This window comes from Silurus meridionalis, chromosome 27 (assembly GCF_014805685.1).
Source record: "Silurus meridionalis isolate SWU-2019-XX chromosome 27, ASM1480568v1, whole genome shotgun sequence".
Taxonomy (NCBI): domain Eukaryota; kingdom Metazoa; phylum Chordata; class Actinopteri; order Siluriformes; family Siluridae; genus Silurus; species Silurus meridionalis.
Window position 1 is genome coordinate 6,469,601 of NC_060910.1, and position 22,953 is coordinate 6,492,553.

General features: G+C 40.7%; 2 protein-coding genes across 3 annotated transcripts in view; one reads left to right on the top strand and one right to left on the bottom strand.

Moving 5' to 3' along the window:
* kiaa0825 (KIAA0825 ortholog) overlaps positions 1-9,328 on the bottom strand; it is a 135,842-nt gene extending 126,514 nt beyond the window's left edge. For both annotated transcript variants that reach the window (XR_006924695.1, XM_046841647.1), the window contains exons 1-2: positions 8,933-9,328; positions 1,400-1,547 (exon numbers count right to left, since the gene is read on the bottom strand). Coding sequence is in view for 1 of the 2 variants with exons in the window: in XM_046841647.1 (XP_046697603.1) it covers positions 1,400-1,539 (140 nt within the window). In the remaining variant the exon portion in view is untranslated. The remainder of the gene's footprint in view (positions 1-1,399; positions 1,548-8,932) is intronic.
* Positions 9,329-9,689: 361 nt separating this feature from the next.
* Positions 9,690-22,953, top strand: part of slf1 (SMC5-SMC6 complex localization factor 1) — a 38,064-nt gene continuing 24,800 nt past the window's right edge. The window contains 15 exon segments of the mRNA XM_046842137.1: positions 9,690-9,961; positions 10,091-10,236; positions 11,685-11,763; positions 13,821-13,996; positions 14,089-14,144; positions 14,265-14,415; positions 15,652-15,837; positions 15,990-16,058; positions 16,462-16,608; positions 17,068-17,237; positions 17,392-17,526; positions 18,411-18,555; positions 18,709-18,856; positions 20,169-20,314; positions 20,865-20,977. Coding sequence (XP_046698093.1) covers positions 10,120-10,236; positions 11,685-11,763; positions 13,821-13,996; positions 14,089-14,144; positions 14,265-14,415; positions 15,652-15,837; positions 15,990-16,058; positions 16,462-16,608; positions 17,068-17,237; positions 17,392-17,526; positions 18,411-18,555; positions 18,709-18,856; positions 20,169-20,314; positions 20,865-20,977 — 1,838 coding nt within the window. The 5' untranslated portion in view covers positions 9,690-9,961; positions 10,091-10,119.

A 22,953-nucleotide genomic window follows, 5' to 3' on the forward strand; every position in this document is an offset into this window, starting at 1 on the left:
GGATTTGTGTCATTTCAGAACATTTCCTCGACTTTCTTCTGCTTTCTTTCTTCTCAGTGGTTCTTCATTATCTGATTCTGGTCCTGGTCTTTCCACAAGAACCCTTTAGGTCTGAGGGGCATTAATCTTTGACTTACACAACCATGGGTTTTCTTTCTTCAGACATTAAATCTTCAGTTACTACTGGTCCATTTGGAGCAGAGGCTACAGACCAGTCAGAAACAGATGAGACGTTGGAGGTAATAAAAGAAAAAAATTATAAAAGAGGGTGTTGTTCAACTCTCAGACATAGTGTTTATATCCACCAAACTGCATAAAGAACAAAAAAAAAGGACAAAAAAAGGACTATTCGGACAGTTTTTCCAGGTCGTAGTGGTCCGCTATGGTGTTTTGGGTGTAGGAGATGCAGAGGAAGTGGAAAACGAAACAAGAAAGTAACGAATGCATGTACCCCGTCTGGTCAAAAGAGCTGTGTCCTCCAAATGTTATCTCAGAACATGAGATTCATCTGGTGCATGATGCATTAAAAGCCAAAGAATAAAAAACATCCTTTATTTAAGGCGCTCTCTTCGATATGTCCTTCACTCAAAACAAAGCATTCAGGTCTAATAGAGAGACCTCTTTATCAGAGCACAGGGGGAAAAATGAGAGCGAGATAGAGAGACTGATAGAGAGAGCGAGAGAGAAAGAGAGAGAGAGAGAAAGAGAGAGAGAGTGAGGGGCACGGATCCAGGAGTGCATTTAAAGCTTGTGTTTGAGTTTATTGATTTCAGGTGAAGTGGCATGCTTTTCATCAAGTCTCAATTAATCATCTAGTCTCAATGTTAATAGTGTTTTAGGTATTTCGAGGATGAAAACAGATGTAGATGCAACAGCTTACATCAAATGTAGACTGGAGTGTAAAGAAACAAGACGTTCTTTCAAAAACAGAGCGAGCCCATTGAAGATGCACAGAAGAGATTCGCAATGCTGTGTGCGCGTGTGTATGCGTGTGTGTGTGCGTGCGTGTGAGCCCTTGGGCTGTGCATTGAGCAAACAGATGTAAAACAGTTTGAAATCAAATGAAAACAAAAAGCACAGATTCGGTGCAGTTTGTGGAAACTCAGAGCGAAGACACTGAAGTTCAAATCAATATTCTAATACTGTGTGTGAAAAGGTTTTTTTTTTTTTATTCTGAAGAGTTGCTCAAGGACAGGAACTCTGTGTGCCAGCAGCCTATGTGCGCATGTGTATGGATTGAACAAGACAACTTGAACCTGGGCGCCGTGTCATGCACGGACCTCGAGGTGAAGGAAAGAGAGCCAGACCCTCAGGCCACTGAACTAAAAAAGAAAGTTCAAGTTTTCTTTTAAGCCAACACAAAGATTGAAGCGGACACGTGACTGCCCGGGCCACTGACCTGCAGGCGTTGAGTTTCAGCTTCTCCTCCGTTTCGCGGATCAGGACCTGGAGGTCCGCCTCGCCCGATATACTCAGCATGCTCGGCACCGGCAGCTCCACGAAGGCATGGTCATGTGGAGAGTCACCCTGCCACTCCATTCCTCCGCCTGCGGAAAGAAGGAAAGGAAAATACTTCATCTCGAACACATAAAAGTGTCTGCTTTCAAAGAAAGAAGCTTCACAAAGCATACACATGCCCTAGGGGGAAGGTCCAGTGTAGGATAAAGAAATATTCTTTTTGAAAGTTAACCGTGGAAGAGGTGCCTTTGTACTTAGGACGGGCATTTGAACGACTATTTTTCTGCTATTTAAACCTACATGCTTTGTAAATGAACGCAAATCATACGCATACGTTAACACATACCCATACTCATCGATCTATGGGGTTATTTTGAAAAAAAACTAAAATGCATACTTGTTGGAATGGTGAAGTATTTAGAAGGAATCTCCAGTGTCAGTGTTTCGTGTGAATCAGAATTAAGGAAATGCACAATCTTTAATGTAGTCGCATACAGGAATGGAATCAGGATTGAAAGCTGCTTCGCTTTAGTTAGCAAGCTGCATTTTTTCTTGAAGAGAGAAGCAGGGGCTGAGCTACCGGGGTGGCACAGGGTGCCAAAAAAAGCCACCCTATTTGCCACTGCAGCAATGGTATCCCAATGCATAAAAAAAACCCCTTTTAATCAGTTTCCTCGACCGATTAACAGCAGCGGCGCTTCGATGTGTTGACATAAAAAAAAAAAATAAACATATATCCATAAAGAATGGCAAGAAATCTTGTCTTTCCGAACAAACGACTCTTATGAACTGCTTCGTTTTAGTGAATCGAACACATTCAATGCAACCAGCCTGGTCACTGATCACAAACAAATAACTCTATCCAGCTCTTTTAACAAATCGAAGCATTTGTATCAATCTAAATTTAGGTATATTCTAGATTATTACAATTAATGTTGATATCTTCATGTGTATTAATGACTCACAGCATAGCTCTAATCAGTCCCTGAATTTACTTTACTTTTACCTCATCTTGTGACTGAATGATCTCCACAAGAACACTTCAAAATCTAGTAGAACATCTTCCCAGAAGAGTGGCGGTTATTATAAACGAAAGGCACATACGAATCTTATAGTCAGGAGTCGACATAAAACAGAGCATTTAACATAACCTCATACAGATAAAAAGTACTGTGTGACATCTATAAGTGTGTTATAAAAAAAAAAAAATATAACGTGTGGGTGCTAACAGCTACTCTGTATTGCACCAGACTCCACCCTTTCTTATTCCTCACAGCATACATTGTATATAATGTAATCTTATTATTGCTGAACAAATGAATTGTATGAGGAAGAAATAAAGACCTTGTCAATAAATTGTTATTAGTCTAATATTATGTGCTTCGTACAACCCCAATCCTAAAAAAGTTGTACCAATATTGATTTTTGCCCTTGTCCTCTTGTGCACAGAGTTTTCTCAAGGTTCTTCAAAACTTTTGATGATATCATTAACTGTAAATCAGTGGTCCTCAACCCCCGGGCCACGGACCAGCACCGGTCAATTGGTACCAGGCCACACAAAAAGAATACATAACTTACATTATTTCTGTTTTATTTATTATCTGATTCTGAACGATGTTTTATTTGGGAAAATGACCGGATTCTCTGTGCCACATCTGTCTATTACTCACTCTTGATGCATGTCATGATGCATCGGTCACATGTCTTACCTCCATCCGCTACCTTCTTAAAGGGGCTGCTCCGGCCGCTAACACATAATACATTACCGCTAAATTGAAACCCCCAAACTAGCAAAATGAACAAAAAAACAACACGGTGGATTCACGTTTATTATTATATTTAGAAAATACCAGTTTTTATGGTCATTTCATTTTATTTTGTTGTATTTATCTGCCACACCTTAAAGGCCGGTCCGTGAAAATATTGTCTGACATTATTACACCACTGCTATAAATGATGAGATATTCGACTGTTTTGCAATTTTCTGTTTTATTTAATGAGAAACGATTTCTGAAACTTTCACAGATTGGTGAAACTCTGCCCATCTTTATATCTGAGAGACTCTGCTTCTCTACGATACACTATTTACACCCAATTATCTGTTGACAATGAACCTAATTAGTTGCAAAATGTTTCTCCAACTGTTTTATTTTAATAGCACTTACCTTTTCCCAGACTTTTGTTGCCCCGTCCCAACTTTTTTTGAGACGTGTTGTAACCATCAAATTTAAAATTAACTCCCAACTTTTTGGAAATTGGGTGTAGATTAAAAATATAAATAAAGTAAATAACTTAAGACAGGCTTAAGACAGGCTTAAGACAGGCAGGTGATGGTGTATAATCATGTATTTTACATTGACATAAGTAATTTACTCAGTGTTTTACACAAGTTTCCAAGTTTTCCTATAGCTATAGTCACAACTATGTTGAATATAAAACAAGTCCTTTTAATCTGTGTATATTAAATGGATATACATTGACCAGGCATAACATTATAACATTATGACTGGTGAAGTGAATAACACTGATTATCTTTTTATCACCTGTTAGTTGGTGGGATTTATTATGCAGCAAGTGAACATTTGGTCCTCAAAGTAGTCTGTTAGAAGCAGGAAAATGTTTGGATTTGACGAGTTTGACAAATTGTGATGTCTAGACGACTGGGTCAGAACATCTCCAAAATTGCAGCGCTTGTGAGATGTTCTCGGTCTGCAGTGGTCAGTGTCTATCAGTATCTATCTATGGTGAACCGGCAACAGGGTCATAAGCGTCCGAGGATCAATGATGCACGTGTGAAACAAAGGCTGGTCCGCATGGGCCGATCCGACAAACTGCTGAAGAAGTTAATGCTGTTGATGCTCAACGGGTCGGAACTGTTTTGGCAACAAAAGGGGAACCAACACAATATTGAGCAGGTGGTCATCAGTGTAATCTTGCTCACCCTAATCCTGGATTCGGATTATTTTTTTCTCAATACTGATACCATCAGAAAAGTTTGTGCGTAAAATCGGTTCACTTTTTAAAACCCGCCGGCTCTAAACGCATCCGCATTAACAGACTGATCCTACATCTATGGCATCAGTGATGTCAGTGAGGTTGCCTATAGACAGGTGTGGAGAAGAAAACCTATTCGCTGTAATCTATGGCTGCTCGTGTACAGTACTCTAGATGCTGATTGAACATGTCCTCGGGCCGGCACGACGGCTCGTGAGACGCGATGATCTGATACTCTTCCGACGCGATGCAGCCGTAAATCAGCCTCACCTGGCCCGAGCTGCTGCTTATAATAACCGTTCGAGGACGGCTCGAGTCCCAGTTCTCAATCTCACTCAAGCCACAATGAGTGCGCTTCGATTTCCAGCTGGGCTCGATGCTAATAGACAGCAGAGGATGGACTGACAGCATGCTGCTCGTGCGCACTTTAAATAAACAATCTATCACCGCACACTCCTCGAAGCGATGCAAAGCAAAGCACAAACCGAGAGATTGGAGGCTTGAGGATAGAGAGAAAAAGAGTGTGTGTGTGTGTGTGTGTGTGTGTGTGTGTGAGAGAGAGAGAAAGGGAGAGGGGGGAAAGAGATAGTATCAAGGGCATCATCACAAGCCAAGTGAGTATAATAGAGAGTGTCAGTGTCAATTTGGCTTTGCTGCCACTGCTTTCCCCTTCATCTGAGCTGATTTTAATAATCCCTGTCAAACTCCAAACAGCCCGTGCTACATCCCTGACACTTCACTCTTTTCTCTACACACAGACAGAAATCTCAACATTAATTTAGCTCGCACAAAAGAGAGAAAGAGAGAGAGAGATAGAGAACGACAGAGAGAGGCTGCCCAGCTGGACAAATATTATTTTGCCTCACTTGACAGATTCGGCAGTTAAGCTTCTGCTTTATTATTTTTCCCAAACTCCGTTTCAGCCTCGAGCTCGTCTTGCCGCGTCTGCTGGGAAGACAGAGCGGCTTCGGGATCTCGGAAGGTTTTTTTTTTTTTTTTCTTTTTCTTTCTCGTGGCCCAGCATTAGGAAACTACAGTGTAATTACGCTGGGACTGAACGCGTGCCTGCGTGTTACAACGGGATGCGCATCACCGCCGCTGTGTGATCCACAGGAGAGTTGTGGGAAAAGTGTCAGGTTCAGCCTGTCACCACACAGGGCCTAATTAGGCAGATGCTCCCTCCATCTTCTTTGTCTTGTTAGCTATTTCCAACTCAGACGTTGTGAAGTCCCAGAGTCGCTCGGAGAGCTGCCACGGGAAAAAGAGAGAGAGAAAAGAGAAAACCTGAGCTGGAACTGTGTGTGTGTGTGTGTGTGTGTGTGTGTGTGTGTGTGTGTGTGTGTGTGGATGCAAGAGGAAAGACAGGGGGCAGATGGATTCTCTCAGCACTTACCGAGAAACTAGCATCCCTCAAGCCAAACTGACAAACTCTAGAAGGTGTGAAATATTTAGCAGCTGAATGAGATTACTGGCATTTTAAAAGCCCTGATGACATGATTAAAACTGACCAGGTGAAAAGATCAATTCTTTGTTTCTTTTTTTTTTTCATCTAAATTCACCTTATTAGCCTGTTATTCATATTATTATACTCATTGTCCTTGTACCACATTGTCATTGTACTGAAGTACTTACTTACTTACTTACTCACTTTCTTTCACAATACACAGATTGGCTGTTTTTGTGTGTGTTGAAATGACACTGAAACCTAAACACTCCACCATATTCCACATGAGGAACTTCAGAGCTCGTACAGTTTCTCTAAAGGAGATCAGCAAGTGAGATCAAATCACATGGCTGCTCACAGTGAGAAGAGCAAACAACAAATCCCTGCTTAAATCAACCCTCTTCATACTGTTATACTCTTTATTAGGGGTGTAACAGAATTCACGGTTCAGGTACGTACCCAATAGTTTAAATCACGGTTCGGTTCAATTTCGGTACGATTACGGGGGAAGAAATGTAAGAAATAAAATTGCTTGTCATAGTTTATTATTAAAATTTGTGAACATCAACATTTTACATTTTTACAATTTTAAATAAAAAATACCTGCTTGGATAAATAATCTAAAATAATATTTTGATATTAAATAAAAAATTAAATATATAAAATTAAAATAGGATAAGTCAAATTAATGCAATTCACTTTTTTTAATTATACTGATTAAATTTAGTAATCGATTAAACTGGCCCAAATGAAATTGATGAAATTAAATTAAATAAATGGAAAAATTAAATGAAATAATTAACATTAGACCCCATTTGGGTAAAACAGATGCGTATAAAAGTGTGTGTGTTTTATATTTAATAGTTAATCTTCTAAAAATACGATCTACTTCACTGCTCTACTTATTTCAGCATACTTTAACAAATGTCTTTCCATCCTTCATTCATTCACTCCCTCAATACATGAAATTGTCAGGATTTTCTTTTTTTTCTTTTTAATTCTTGAAGCTGGACATAAAACACAAAATAATCCATATCGCTAGACTGCGGAGAAAACAACACACTACAACTCATATAACCGGTATGGAGGGAGTAGCCACAGTGTCCAGCTTAGTTTTTTTAAAGATTTACACTTTTCTTACACTCTTGATGTCACTCAAATGAGGATGGGTTCCCCTTTTAAGTCTGGTTCCTCTCAAGGTTTTTCCTCATATCATCTAAGAGGAGTTCTTCCTTGACAAAGTAGCCCAGGCTGCTCATCAGGAATAAACACACATCAATCACTTTAATTTATAAATTATGTAAAGCTGCTTTGAGACAACGTCTACTGTGAAAAGCGCTACAGAAATAAACTTGAACTTAATAAGTTTCGAGAGGGAAGTCAGATTGTTACGTGCAGATGTTCTGATACATGGACCGTTACACCCCTACTGTATACATGTATAAACCGCACCACTGTCTAGAGGGCTCGTCTGTCCTGCATAGTGCTGTTCCCGAACCAGGAAGTGATGCTACCCATTAGGACGCTCTCAATGGTGCAGGTTTAGAAAGTCCTTAGCACCTGAGAGGGTAGTTTAAAGCCCCTTAATCGTCTCAGATGGTACAGACCTGCCGGGCCTTCTTCACCAGGGTGCTGATGTGACAGGACCAAGCCAGGTCCTGCGTGATGTGAACACCTAGGTACCGGAAACTGTCCACTCTCTCTACTGAGGTCCCATTATCTTTTGGTATGATCGCTTCTGCTTCGTGCTGAAGTCCACTATTAACTCCTTGGTCTTGCTGACATTCAGGATAAGATTGTTCTCCTGGCACCATCTCTCCAGCTTTTTAATGTCCTGTAGGTAGGTCGTCTCGTCGTTGTTGGAGATCAGGCCCACCGCAACAGTGTCTTCAGCAAACTTAATGATGGTGGTGGAGTTTGAAGTGGCCACACAGTCATGTGTGTACAGTGAGTACAGCAGGGGGATCAAAACACAACCCTAAGGAGCTTAGGAGGGGTGGGCTGAGACCCAGGACCCCAGGGCCAATTGGTATAAATCCTTTTCTACTTTCTTAGTGTCCAACTTCTCATACAGCTCCTCATATGCCTTTTCCTTGGCTTTCGCCACATCCCTCTTCACCTGCTGCCGCATCTCCTTGTACTCTTGCCTACTTTTCTCATCACTCTTTTGGTAGTAATTCTGTTTCGCCAAACTCTTATCCTTATGCTGTTCTGCACTTCCTCATTTTACCACCACGTCTCTTTGTCTTCCTTTCTATTGCTAGATGTCACAGCAAGTACCTTTCTAGCTGTCTCCCTTATCACTTCTGCAGTAGTTACCCAATCATCCAGCACCTCTTCACCACCACCGAGCCTCTGTCTGACCTCTTCCCTGAATCTCACACTACAGTCTTCCTCCCTCAGTTTCCACCATCTTATTCCTCTTTCAGTCCTCACTCTCCTCCTCTTCTTCTTCGCCTTCAAAACCATCCTACAGACCACCATCCGATGCTGTCTAGCTACACTGTCCCCTGCCAACACCTTACAATCTCCAGTCTTCAGGTTGAGCCGGATCTTCATCTTTGGGAAGATGGTGAAATCTGGTGAGTATGGTGGGTGCTGAAGTAAGTACATGTTTCAAGAACAGCTGTGAGGAGAGCTCAGTGGCAGAATAGCAGACATGGTAACGCACGTGAAGGATCAGCACCAGTTGCACAGTTTTTGATGTACACAGGGTGACGTCTTTTGGCGCACTGTCTTATAAATTTTGGTGCTCCCTATGACTGTGCGTACAGCCTTGTGCTGCCATCTGTTGGCAAGTTACAAAACTACTTTCGAAAACTTTTTGATATCACCTCCTGCAGGTCAGAAAGATACTAATGAAAATGAAATATTTTGCAGAAGACATTTCTTAAGTATAAATGATGTCACACCAAAAAGGAGGAACTTGAAACCTCTGCATCTGATCAGAAAGTGTGGAAAATGATTGAGATGAAGTTTCTCTCTGCAGGTTGTTGCCTCAGACACACTTCCAGCATGCTTACTAGAAAGGCCTACCTTATAGTGTAGATCCAGGAGGAGATTTAGAATCCTTATCCTCAGGGTTTAGTTTCATTTCACAGATCAGGTGAGGAATATTTCCAAGCTACTGGGCCAGGATGCGTGTGTTATACTGGTCATATTTTATCATAGTCAGATCTATTGGATAATTTGCTGTAATAAAGTGGTGGTTGAGAAAATCGTGGACTTCATTTAGTTTCATTAGGAAACACTAATGATTAAGTTTAATGACTCTGTATAACTAGGCGGATTTCCATGTTAGATTGGCACACAACGCATGCAAACAAATCTCGGGAATATGAAAATAATCCACGATCACAATCAATGTCTCTCTGCAGCGCCGCTTTATTTATAAACACTGTTCCGCCGTTTCTTCTAAGCGTCTCTGACAACCACCAGGAAGTAACGCCATCACCATTCCCAAATGCTCATTCTAAACTAAATAGTGCACTAGGTAGTGCTCATAAGTCCACCCTTTCACACCCTAAATAGTCCACCTAAATAGGTGCTTTGACTACATTGTAAATTGAACCCTCTTTAACTTCCGCCTCTTGGAACAGTCCAAATTTAAAGGGGGAATTTTGTATATTGCGGTTAATGTGTTTTTTAATACAAGATTGTGGATGATTTTAATTTACAATTTTGGATGTTTTACAGGATTATTTTTGTTTTTACGTTTTTCTATTGGTGATATAAAAGTTTCGTGTGTGTTTTTGTTGTTTTTAAATGTCATACCTGCCTATTGGTTATACAATAAGGCGGTCCTTGGCGCGGGGCTTTTCATATGGATGCAGGCGCTTGTTTGGGTTCTGGCTTTAGAAAGCGGGTGGGATGTTTTTGTATTTATGAACATTAGGGTATATATTGGGGAGGTGGATTTGCTGGGAAATAAATATTTAAGGCATAATGATGTGATGGAATAAATGTAAGATTTCCACCAGACATGAAAAGGAGTCTTGGCGAGGCATGTGATCGCCTTTGATTCGTGGTCGCACTTTCGTTTTTCGATTTCAGCAGGAAAAGCAGGTAAACATGGAGACTTCATCAGTATACTTCAGTATGCTTCTGTCATTCAGCAATGGAGATAGAGAGAGAGAGAGAGAGAGAGAGAGAGAGAGAGAAGAGGAAGGTGTTTATCAATGCATTTTGTTTCAGGTGCTGTTTGGGGTCTGCTGGGACTCAGGATGCTGCCAGATCACATCAGATACGTGTTTCAGATGTCAGGCATGAGGGATCTCCAGCAGAAAGCAGAGCTGCTCCAGGCCATCAGGCAACTCCAGGGTCAATACATAGGAGGATCTGTAGGTGTTTCTAGAGCCATAGGAATGAGTCACATAAACATGCCACGAAAGTTTAAATATTCCATGATCTCCTTGAAAGAACATAACAAACCAAGCAGCGGGTTAAGACGTGTCTTAGGGGTTTATTAAGTAGCTCAGTAAGCCAGTCTGGAGAGCTGGATTACTGTCACATATACATTACTCCCGGTGTGCAGGGTTAAGGGCCTTGCCCAAGGGCCCAAGAGTGGCAGCTTGGCGATACCTGGGCTTGAACCCCCAACCTTCTGATCAGACCCTCAACCACTGAGATTTACAGAAGGGTTTGGAGTTTGTGTTTGGATACACACCCCCTGCCAGTCATTTTTTTTTAAAGTCTTCCTGTAGTTTTCTATCGAAAAAGATAGAAAGATGTCCTTTCTGTCATTTCTTTTTTGCTTTTTTTTGAGCCGTTTTCCTGTGAGATGATTGGAAAGTGTGTTATCGTAAATCACCAATGTATCATATGTTCTTTCACAAACCAAACGAACATCCAGTTTACATTTACATTCGCGGCATTTAGCAGACGCCCGTGTCCAGAGCAACGTACAAAAGTGCTTTGAGTCTCCAGCAATGAATAAATCTACACTGGTACACTAGATTACAAAGCCAGGGACTCCGCTGCTCGGACATCTAGGGGAAGTTCATTCCACCACCTCGGTGCCAGATCACCCTGAGAGAAGGTGGTACCAGTCGAGCAGTGCTGGAGGATCTCAGGCAGCGTGGTGCAGTGCGAGGAGTGATGAGGTCTCTGAGGTAGGAAGGCGCTGGTCCATTTTTAGCTTTGTAGGCAAGCATCAGTGTTTTGAATCTGATACATGCAGCTACTGGAAGCCAGTGGTGAGAGAACACACGGTGGTGGTGGGAGAACTTGGGCAGGTTGAACACAACTGGACGAATGGCGTTTACAGGAAGATCTGCCAGCAGAGAGTCCAGTCTCGAGACTAAACAAGCACCTGAGCAGCCTGTGTGGACAGACATAGTCAAATCCTTTGCATGTTGTAGACTGGACAAGAACGAGCCACATTAGAACAGTCGATTGTCCATAGTTACCCAAAGGTTGCGAGCAGTGGCTGAAGAGGATAGCAGAGAATTATGAAGAGTTATTCTGAGATCCTGACCTGGAGATGAGTCACCTGGGATGGAGATCCAGTAGTTAGTTTTTGCTGGGGTTTTAGTTGATGAACACTCATCCATGAAGAAATGTCTGCCGAGATCCGAACAGCTTCAGTTCGAGTGCAGATTGTTTATAAGGGTTTGAACCATTTTCCTGTGAGATGATTGGAAAGTGTGGTATTTGTGTGATGCTCTTAACTTTATGCAATGCTTTCATTTAAATTTATTTGGTTGGGAAACCGGTGCTAGTATTGTTAGGTGACCGTGTGTGAGTGTTTGTTTTCTTGCATATTGTAAGTGAACTCTTTGTGTTGCAGGTTTATAAAGAGACAATGACTCATCTCATCATTACTAAGCCGCTAGCAAGCGAGAAGTTCCTTGCGGCATGTGCTGGAGGTTAGTGATGGGGATTGTGGTGGGAAAAAAATACTTTATTTGTTTATTTTTAAGCGTAAGGCAGTATGGTGGAACTGAACTAGAACAAGATCCTTTACACATATACTGAGACCTGACACCTGTTTACTCAAAATCTGCTTGAAGGGCAGTTGTTTATTCCACTAATAAACATTTGGGCAAACATACACTATATTGGACAATGTTCCTGGGACGCCTGACTTTTACGACAGCCAGATGTGGTTATTCCCCAAACCGTCACCACAAACCCGAAGGCACAAAATTGTATATGTTGTCTTTGGATGTGGTAGAATTACATTTTCCCTTCACTTGAACTAGAAGCCCCAAACCTGTTCCAGCATGATGATGCCCCTGTGCACAATCAAGATCCATGATCATCAACATCTTCTTTCGGGTTTTCCCATTAGGGGTCGCCATAGCGGATCATCTGTCTCCACACCCCCCCTGTCCTCTACATCTGCCTCTTTCAAACCAACTACCTGCATGTCTTCCCTCACCACATCCATAAACCTTCTCCTTGGTCTTCCTCTTTTCCTCCTTCCTGGTGGCTCCATCAGCATTCACCGATCTACTGATATACCTTCATATCCCTCCTCTGCACATGTCCAAACCATCCCAATCTCGCCTCCCTCACCTTGTTTTAAAAACGTCCTACATGCCCTGTCACTCAATAATCTCATTTCTAATCCTGTCCATCGTCGTCACTCCCACTGAAAACCTCAACATCTTCAGCTCTGCTACCTCCAGCTCCACCTCCTGTCTTTTACTCAATGCCACTGTCCCTAAACCAGACAACATCTCCTATAAACTTTCCTTTTCACTCCTCCAGATACTCTTTTATCACAAAGTCGAACTCCATGATATAGGTATGATTTACATGGGTTGGCGTGGAAGATCTTGAGTTGCCTGCTCAACCTTATTGCACACCTTTGAGATGAATTGGAATGCTGACTGCTCCCCAGGCCTCCTCACATCCCCTACACCACTTCCTGACTTTACTAAAGCTTTTGGGGCTGAATAAGCACAAATCTCCATAAGCACACTCCAAAATCTAGTGGAACATCTTCCCAGAAAAGTGGAGGTTTTGATAACAACAGCAAATGTGGATTTTGTCTATATAGTGTATATTTCTATATTAAGTGTCGAATCTGTTTAATTCGTCTTCAGAAGTAACATCACTTGGTAAGAGAAAAGAGTTTGCGTTTAAGTGTCTACAAAAGGTCATAGTGAGATAAATGAGAAAATGAACTTTGACTGTACTCTAATGTTGTTTGAGATTAAGGAATGTAATATATCCCCATGTGTGCAGTTATGGGAAAATATTCGAAAACTGAGTGATGTGATTGGTCCTGAAATACTTTCCTTATCCCCTAGTTGTTTATTGTTCTATAACAGGACAGCTTTGAGATGACTAACGTTAGGATTTTATTCATCTAAAGAACACACCCTGAAGTGTTTTGTTCTGGTTTTTCTATCACAGTGAAACACTTAACAAAATTTTAGTTTTTTTTATTTATTATGAATATTGCTTTATATATTTGTTTAAACAAAACCATTGTCTCAAAGCACTCCTTACTGAAGTTTGTACAGTAGCTTTGATTTACTAAGTGCTAATACTGGAGACTACATTTCCACACAGGAACCATCACCATATCAACAGTTATTTGTTCATGTGAATTGTCCACCATTCATGTGCGGGTAGAAGTCGTTACTATAGAAACAAAAGCAAGTGCATTAATACAAACCTCTTTATCCAATAACAGACATTCCTGTGATACCGTCATTTTCAAATTCTTGCCAATGTGAGTCATAGGTTGGAATAAGACCTGATTATTACTTTAATGGTTAAATATATGAATATTAATTATATTATTATTAAAGGGGAGCCATGACACTTTGTTATTCAGGAAGTTTCTATCAAACAAGGTATATTATTCAAAACCTTTGAAGTAGCTCCGAGTTTATAAAAGGTCGATGACCCCTGCTTTAATCCTACTTCCTTATTTTTTTTACTCACCTTTCCATGCTCTGTGTTTTAGGGAAATGGATCGTGACCCCCCAGTATGTTCTGGACAGCGTGAAACACAAAGCATGGCTACCCGAAGCCTCGTACGAGTTAAACTTCACAGCTAATCCGAACGCTCCTGTGACTGCGAACCCTCCTCAGAAATGGAGGGAGAAAGTTGCCCGAGGCATCATGTCTGGAGCTTTTCAGGTCAGGAATCTAGTGTTGCATAATTTACCCAGAGAAGCAATCTAGAAATTTCATGTCTTTTTTTTTTTTTTTTTTTCTCCTTTCCCTAATAGGATTGGGTTGTTTACCTTGAGATTGAAGACCATGTCAGGAGAGCCATGTTTGAAAGGTGAGGACCTGAAAGAACTGGAAAACAAAATTGTGTTTATTTATTGTGCGAATGGCATCAAAAGGATTTCAGCTGCTACATAAATATCTCTCTTGTTTTCTTTCACTTTCTCTATCGCAGAATACTGAAAGCAGGGAAGGCTGTGGTCTGCACTTCTACATCTGCCACAAAAACTCTTACACATGTGTTAACCAAAGCACAACCCGATACCTCTCAGAAACTCGCTGCACCTTATTTCAGCATCACCTACATTGCTGAGCATCTCTTTGGGGTAAATTTTACTCTTTACACTGGTTAATATGTTACTCTAATACCACAGCAGTAAATTCTCAAATGAAAGATGTTCTGAAGCTTTAATGGATGGGAAATTAGACAAAATATGTTGTTTGTTTGTTGTCAAAGTTAATTTGAATCGAATAATTCTGGAATATATAAGGAAATAATTAGTTATCGGTTGGAGTGACAATGATTGATACCCAGTTCTAGCCTTTGGGATGAATTGGAACGTTGACTGCACCCCAGGCTTCCTCACTTCAGTGCCTGGCTTTAGTATTGCCCTTCTCCCTAAATTAGCACAAATCACCACAAGTATACTCAAATCCAGTGGAACATCTTCCCAGAAGAGTGGAGGTTATTATAACACCAAATGGGGATTGATGTGGAATAAAATGATAGATAGATAGATAGATAGATAGATAGATAGATAGATAGATAGATAGATAGATAGATAGATAGATAGATAGATAGATAGATAGATGGATAGATAGATGGATAGAGATGACAAACTGATAGATGGATAGAGAGATGACAAGCTTTTGGATAGATAGATAGATAGATAGATAGATAGATAGATAGATAGATAGATAGATAGATAGATAGATAGATAGATAGATAGATAGATAGATAGATAGATAGATGACAAACTGATAGATGGATAGAGAGATGACAAGCTTTTGGATAGATAGATAGATAGATAGATAGATAGATAGATAGATAGATAGATAGATGATAGATAGATAGATAGATAGATAGATAGATAGATAGATAGATAGATGATAGATAGATAGATAGATAGATAGATAGATAGATAGATAGCTATCTATAGATAGATAGATAGATGACAAACTGATAGATGGATAGAGAGATGACAAGCTTTTGTCCAGATAGATAGATAGAAGACAAACATTTGTGCAGATAGATAGATGACAAACTGATAGATGGATAGAGAGATGACAAATGTTTTTTCCTGATATATAGATAGACCTTTGTCTAGATACACAAAATAGATTTGCTGGCAGTTGCTAAAGAACACAGTAAATCAGGTAATGCTTTGTTCCTCATGTACATCGCTCCCAGTAATACATGATGTGCTGTGTAGACTTTTCTTTATAGCCCGAATAGACTGTTTGTTCATTCATAAATAGAATATCAATGGGTTGAAGCAGTGTTGCATCAGACGCACGTGTGATCACCTGATTGTAAGCGCTGCATTCTTGCTCTGTTACAGGCATTGTGCTCTGGTTTGAACTGCTCCATTAATTCGAACAAAGTGAGCCAGCAGGCGAGTTGTGTTCACCCGGAGGTCACGCAGTGCACATCTATAACAGTGAAGGATGAGCCAATGGAAGTTACTAATAATCCCTTTCTCATGATGCTTGAGGAAACACTTAAAGACTACGTCACCAGAATGGAGGTAAATACCGATTTGATTCATCCAGACATCCATTTAAGTAGTTTAATAATAATTACTTCTAATTGCAATTTCCTGACTGTGAAACTTGAATCACAAAAGACAATCCGAATTCAACCATTAGTACCCGACCTTACGGTCACCTCTCGTTACAGGTGCAGAAAAGAAAGCTGCTGAAAGTGCCTGGGTTTTGTGCCTACTACACTCCTGTCTTTCCAACACAGGTGAATAAAAATTTCCCCAGAATCATATTAATACGTCCAACATGTGCTTCTCTGGCAGCAAAGTGAAATGAACATTTGGCTCATCAAGCGGCTCGGGTCATTCAATTTCCTTTGTGTCACTTCTAGCTCTATTAGTCACTTCCTTTTTTTTTTTCTGAAGGATACATTATATCCAAGTCACCTGATTTTAAACAGGGTGCTTTGATTGTTGGCCTTGTGATTGGCACGTCTATTAAAGAAACACCGATTGTCCTTATTCTTTGCTTCGTGGTCACTGTGGCTTTTACTGCACTGCTTTAACCCATCTGACTGACGTAGCCATGCTGACCCTGCTGTTCTTCTACCCTTCTCATTTCCTGTCTCTTCTCTCTCTCTCTTTCTGTCTGTGTCTTGTTCTGTGCAGGTCACAGCGGTGGATTTCAGTAATGTTCAAAGCATAGTGGAGTGCGGGCTTTTCCCCCAGGCCCTGGAAGAAGTGCGGGGTTGTTTGCACCCCGGTGTGCTTCCTCCAGTCTCGGTGCTCTGTGAGTGCATGCAGCATGCCCTTCAGGTATGTACACACACCATCTCCACACCTAGGATATACACACACAAGTGGCACCAACCCATTTGTACGCCATGGACCAGTTTGGTTTTGTTGCAGAACATTTTAATCATTTACTTATATAACAATTTAATTAACATAAAATCCTATAAAGATGTAAGTGCAAGTACGTTGTACATCAACTTGGGCTGTGGCATTTTATTTCCGGAACGTTCTTGCAACTCTCTGTAGCAGCTCAGCACTTGGTTATGGTCAGGTGGTCGGGGATCTCAGCACTAAACAATCTGTTAGAAAGACATGGGAATCCGTTAAGACCTTGCGATACGATTCCATTTGGAGTGCAAAAGTGATATTTTTTTATTTTTCCTCCACTTAGTATGCATTCGTCTAGTTCAAATCAATGTGCATAGCGTGCATAGGGTTAAAATAGTGTTTAACAGCTGTAAAATGTACCTCCACACGCAGGGTGAAGCAGAGCCGTACTTTCTCAGCCTGTTGAACATTGTCCTGAATGACATACTGTGTAATAACCCTACGTGGCGCTGTCCTGCGAGCGTCAAGTACTTCTTGAAGATCCTGCAGTGTCCGGAGTGTAAAACGCTCCCGGCGTGGTCGTTCCTACAAACGTCCGTGAGGTACGGAATCGGATTACATTTCTCCAAGAACATTGTCATTAGATTTCGGTTAAGTGTTGAACTGCAAATGTAATTATATTTTAATTGTTATTGACTCTGGTGCATTGAATATCGACCATGATTTGTGACCGAATTGCACATTCTGGTTTTTAAGGTTTTGCTTGGGGAGCACAGAGACCTGTCACTCGCTGCCCAGTCCCGCCTCAACAGAGCTTCTCCATTTCCATGGAAAGCTGCAAGCTTTCCTTCTCAGGCTGTTTCAGCTGGAGCTGCACGGCATGGCCACAACGTAAGAGGATAAAACGGTTTAGTCACTTTGAGGGATGTGGAATCATTTAGCTTATAAATTACAAATATATTGGATTACTTCTGTATTAGTTTTTTTTTGTTTGTTTGTTCTTTAGAGCATTCTGTGAAAAATACTACTCCATACTACTGCTTTAGTCGTGTTTTTTATTATTTTAAATACACAGTAAAATCTTCAGTGAAACGAAACAACCTTCCAAAACCAATGTGCTACATAAAGCAACATAAACGAACACAAGAAAACACATCAAATCAAACAGACCTGTACTGGTTGCTATATGCATTCTTTTCTTTTTTTATAAAGCTATGCTAGCTTTAAAACTGTTGTTAGCTAGATAGGATTAGCATTTGTTAAGCAGGCTTTGGGAAAGCAGGAAGTGCATTTAGAAAGGGTTACTGTGTTGTATGTAGAAGGGAATGAAACATAATGAATGCATTTGCTTAGAAAGAACTTATGCAGAATATTGTTTCAATAATACAGTTCATTTTAAATAGATTTAAATTACTATGTAGTTTTGCATCAGTGATCGATTAAAGCCAGCAGTGGCTAAACAAATGCAATACGACTCGAACAATTTATTATTGATAAATGCTATTTTTTTATTCTCTTAAAATAATTACTTAGTTGGCTTTTAAAGGGTCGATGCTAAGCAGATTTCAATATAATGTATATAATTTCAGGTCTAGAAAAAACATAAGGGACCTTTTATGTCTTTTGCTGGGAAATATTTCGGCCCAGTTTGTTCGATTTTTATGTGAGATTAGTTTTCCCGAGAAACACTTTTAAACATCACACAATGCACTTTTCACACAATAAAATGCGTCGGTCATGACAAAGGTTCTGAGTCGGTGTTGTGCTGTGTGTAGTGGGCGTGCGGCAGGCTCGCAGGGCTCCGTGCTTTACAGCATGTTCTGGGGCGTGTGGGAGACGACGAAGCTGAGCTCGAAAGCCCTGCGGCAGCTGGCTGACTTGCTGGTGGAAACCACACTCTGGGCTCTTCACTCCTCTCAGGTATTAAATTGAACTTCTTACTTCCCACTTCTAGTTCCTGATTGCTGTTAATGGTTGACTCTATCGACGTGGAGGGTACATGTATGTAAATGTGTGTTATTTTGGTATCAGCTGGTTTGTGAGAGACCGTGTGCTGTGTGTTTGCTTTGATAGGAGTGGAGGTTGCGAGTGTTGGGTACGCTTCAGGAGATCCTGGCTGTAGTGGTGGAGTACTGGGCTTTGGAACACACTCGGTACAACAGCCTGATAGTGCAGAATGGCTTTCAGGACTTTGCAGAGTACATAGCTATCCAGTGTCAAGGTAACAAGCATTGCTTCATCTCGCAGGAGCAGTGGTGCTCGAATCAAAGCCTTATTGTTGGAAAATACACTAGATATTATATATGGCATATTTTATTTTATTTTTTCCACCAGGATTAAACCAGGAATCACTTTCTTGAACACAATTCAATCAAACACTGTGTTGACACAAGTATTGGGACACCATATGTGTTTCTTCCCCAAACTGTTACCACAAATTTGGAGGCATGACAATACCCCTGTGCACAAAGCCAGCTCCATGAAGATGTCGTTTACATGGGTTGGAGTGAAAGATCTCCTATAGAGTTCTGAGCTCGACTCAAGACAATAGGAATTGGTCCATTATATAGTTTTATGGTCAGATGTTCACAAACCGTCTGTCCAAATAGTGTATGTAAAGAAAATGACTATGCTACATTAGCTCATAAAGGCTGGCAGGATTTATACAGTTATCCCAGCATCTAACTAACGCCTGGAAAGATTCAGCATAGAAACATTTGTCAGTCTGCTTCACTGTGTCATCTGGGAACCACCACGATCGAGATTGTCAACGTGGGACGTACGGCCATCTTTAAAACGTTTACACCATTCAGATGTCCTACTGCGGGTGATCGTTTCATCGCCGTAAAGTCTTCTGTAGATCTTACAAGAAACTTGATAACCACACGCTGTTCCATGCATGCTCTAACACTGTTGTCATTCATCTCGATTAACGGTTTACGGACCGGCCCACGGCATGTGCGCCACCTATCAGTAATAGGACACACCAATTAATTAAATGAAAAGTCCCGGTTTGACTCGAAGGTCCCTCATGTATTTGATGTTTTGGAACGTTGTGTTCGTAAAACGGCTTCTTTGTTTTTACTGTTGAAGTCTAAAATGTAAAAAAACTTTTTTTCGACTGTTACAAACCAGTGACCGAAACTACTTTCATAAATATTCAGTTTTCTTCGAGAAAAGTTCCCTCTATCAGCAATATCTGATGCAGCATCGGTATGCAAGGTAATACATTAGAAATAAGAATGTACTGCAACAAGCCAATCGACTTTGGATCAGCTTTCCCCAACATGTTGCTTAGAAGTGAATGTGATAAATGGAGTAAACGTCAGAAACTCCACGAGCAACAGCTGTCAAGTGTGCAATTCCTGGCAATGATCTTAAAACCGGCGAGAACGTCTTCATCGCAACACTTAGCCGAGTATTGATTTTAATGTCATCTGATTTTGTTGGGATTTGCTACATCAAATGTGTTCTTCAGACTGTAGTGTTATTAACAGACAGCACTTTCTTTCTACCTTCCAATCATCCCTTAGACCTCCATCCAGACATTCTGAGGGAGCTGGTTCCTGCCCTCCCATCTCACCGGCTCAGGATGCTCACTGCTGATGCAATCTACAGAAACATCTGCTCTAGAAATGGCCTGATCATCCGGTCAGAGACACTCTCCCTCCACAAGATAGTAATTATTATTTTATTTTATTTTTTAGGTCTTGCCCTGTTATTGCTCTGCATTGTTTTGTTTTTTTTTTAGTCCCCCACTTATAACCAGATTTCACCACGATTCCCTGCATAAAAAAGAACAACAACATATTACTTCCTTGAAGCTTTAGATTACATTAATATATAAATACGTTTTAGCCACATGATTGCAATTATCACATCACTGATGTTAAAATAATCAATTATACACATTTGAATCTGTTTATTAAGTGTCACAATGTCTGGCACAAAAGTCCCTGTTTTTCCATGAAGTTTTAGATCGAACACATTAATGTGCAATTGTAATATGGTAAAAGTTTGTAATGTCTGATTTGTTGCTGCCAGAACTTCTGTTATAGCAAGTTAATGAACACTTTCTGACTAATCTGAATCATGCATTTGATAGCAATGTCATATAATCTGTTTAATTTGTTAAATGGTGAAAGCTGAATGTAATTTAAAAAGAAATATCTCCAGAGATACAGAGGAAGAATGAGGGATATTAAAGTGCAGTGTTTGTGCATTTGGAGGTTTTCACCTACCTGAGTGCCCTGGGGCAGCTGTGTGGGTGTAAATCCAGGCATTCATCTGAGCAGCTGATTGAGAGAACCACCGCATCCAGTTCAGACAGTCAGAATGCGGGGTGAGTTTTGTACGCACATATATATATATATTTATATATCGAAATGTATGCGTGTATGTATGTACTGTATATGGGTCAAAAAGAAACAGACCTCTGTAGATCATTGAGGAGGAAGTGTTTGTGTGAAGGCAAGAATTTGCAGCAGATGGAAATAAGATTCTATAGTTCTATTTATCTGTGCCTCATACTCCTGACTATGTTTACTTGTCTGCTCAGTGAGCACAGGCATGTACTGATTTTACATTCAAAACTGCAGATTTCCAGCACACCTTTACTAATAATGTTTACTATTTGCATCATTCAAACTTGTAGGCAAAATTTCTCTGAATGCATTCATTCACCTGTGCCATGAAGGTCCCTTCAAACAGGGTTTGGCAAACAGGGACATATTACAAATATTACAAATGGATTTGGTGGAAGTTACATTTACTAAGTTTGTGTGTGTGTGTGTGTGTGTGTGTGTGTGTGTGTGTGTGTGTGTGTGTTTTCTCTGTCTGCTGTAGAATCGTACATAAAATACCACATCCTGCACTGTTCTTTACTTCATTAAGCTGATTAATTTTTCACTTTGGAACATGTTCAAAAGTCATCAGCATGTCATTGGATAAATTGTCATTGACCTCATCTTTCCTGGAAGTCTGTTAAGTCAGTGATTGTTTGCCAGGAATTCTAGCTAGATACAATTAATTTCTGGATGAATTTTAGTTTTAATTAACCTAAAACACATACACATGAACCAGAGTCTAGTCACACGCTTTTACGTTGCCTTTCCTGGTTCAGAAACTCAAAACATTTTAAGGACATGTCTACCGATGTGCACTTTTTCAGCTTTGTGTATATCATCACTTTATTCAGACCACTGTACACCATTGTCCCTGTAGTTATGCAAATATTCAGTCATGTAGCAGCAGTGCAAGGCATAAAATCATGCAGTAAAGGGTTATTGTTCACCTCAAACTTGCAGGGAAGCGTGTAATATCTGAAACTTCATACTCAAACCAGCCTCTGTGGCACCACAATGAAAGTTCCAACAATTACACCTTTTCTTTTGACTCGAGTTTCTTTAACTTTACCTGCATGAGGTTATGCATTGTGTTGCTGCTACATGATTGGCTGATTAGATGTACAGGTATTAAAGTTTCAAAGTCTAGCTCCGTTTGGGTCTGGTCACTTTTGCCAAATGTTCTCTTTTTAGACGCCTTAAAACCAGTAGAAAAAAAATCAGTAGAGATTGCTATTGATGGTCTGGGGACAAATTCTCTATGTACAATGTCGAAAAGGGCGATGAGCCTGCACTTGGCCGATCTGCGGACCTGCCTTGCATTTTTCGGTCTTGCAAGTGACAGGCTCTTCCACTGTAAAGACTATTGCTTCATCTCAGGGTTGTACCCGTACACCCGAGTTTTGGCACAGGTAATGATCCTCGACATGAAGGACGGGTCGGCCACGGCACGCTGACAGAGTTCTTGGCAGACTTTGAAGTGGTGTTCCTTCTGCTCCTGGGGCAGCAGCATGGGGAAGAACTTGGCAGAAACAGGCCATGTCCAACCTGTTCAAATCGGGCGTGATGATCGCCTGGACTGTTCCATATGACATGCCGACAATGGCAGCAGTGTATTGAATTGGTCTCCGACGATCATCATGCACAAGTTACCGAATGGTTTTGAACATCTACGAGGGTAGAGCTCGTTTAAGTTCTTCCTGGTCTCTTGTCGTCTTCCAGCGATGTTCTTCCGCTCTTGAAGCACGCGTGCCACTCAAAACACCTCAAACGACTCATTGCAGCACCCTGCAACCTTGTCATCTCAAATATCTCTGTGGCAGATTTGTGCAGTTTAATGCAGAATTTCTCTTTTGCTGTTCACTAACCTGCTGTCTGCGATTTCATCGTGGACGTGGTAACACACGTGGTCAGAATAGCAGCAGCTGCACAGCTCCCGATGTACACAGGACGATGTCTTTTGGCACACTGACTT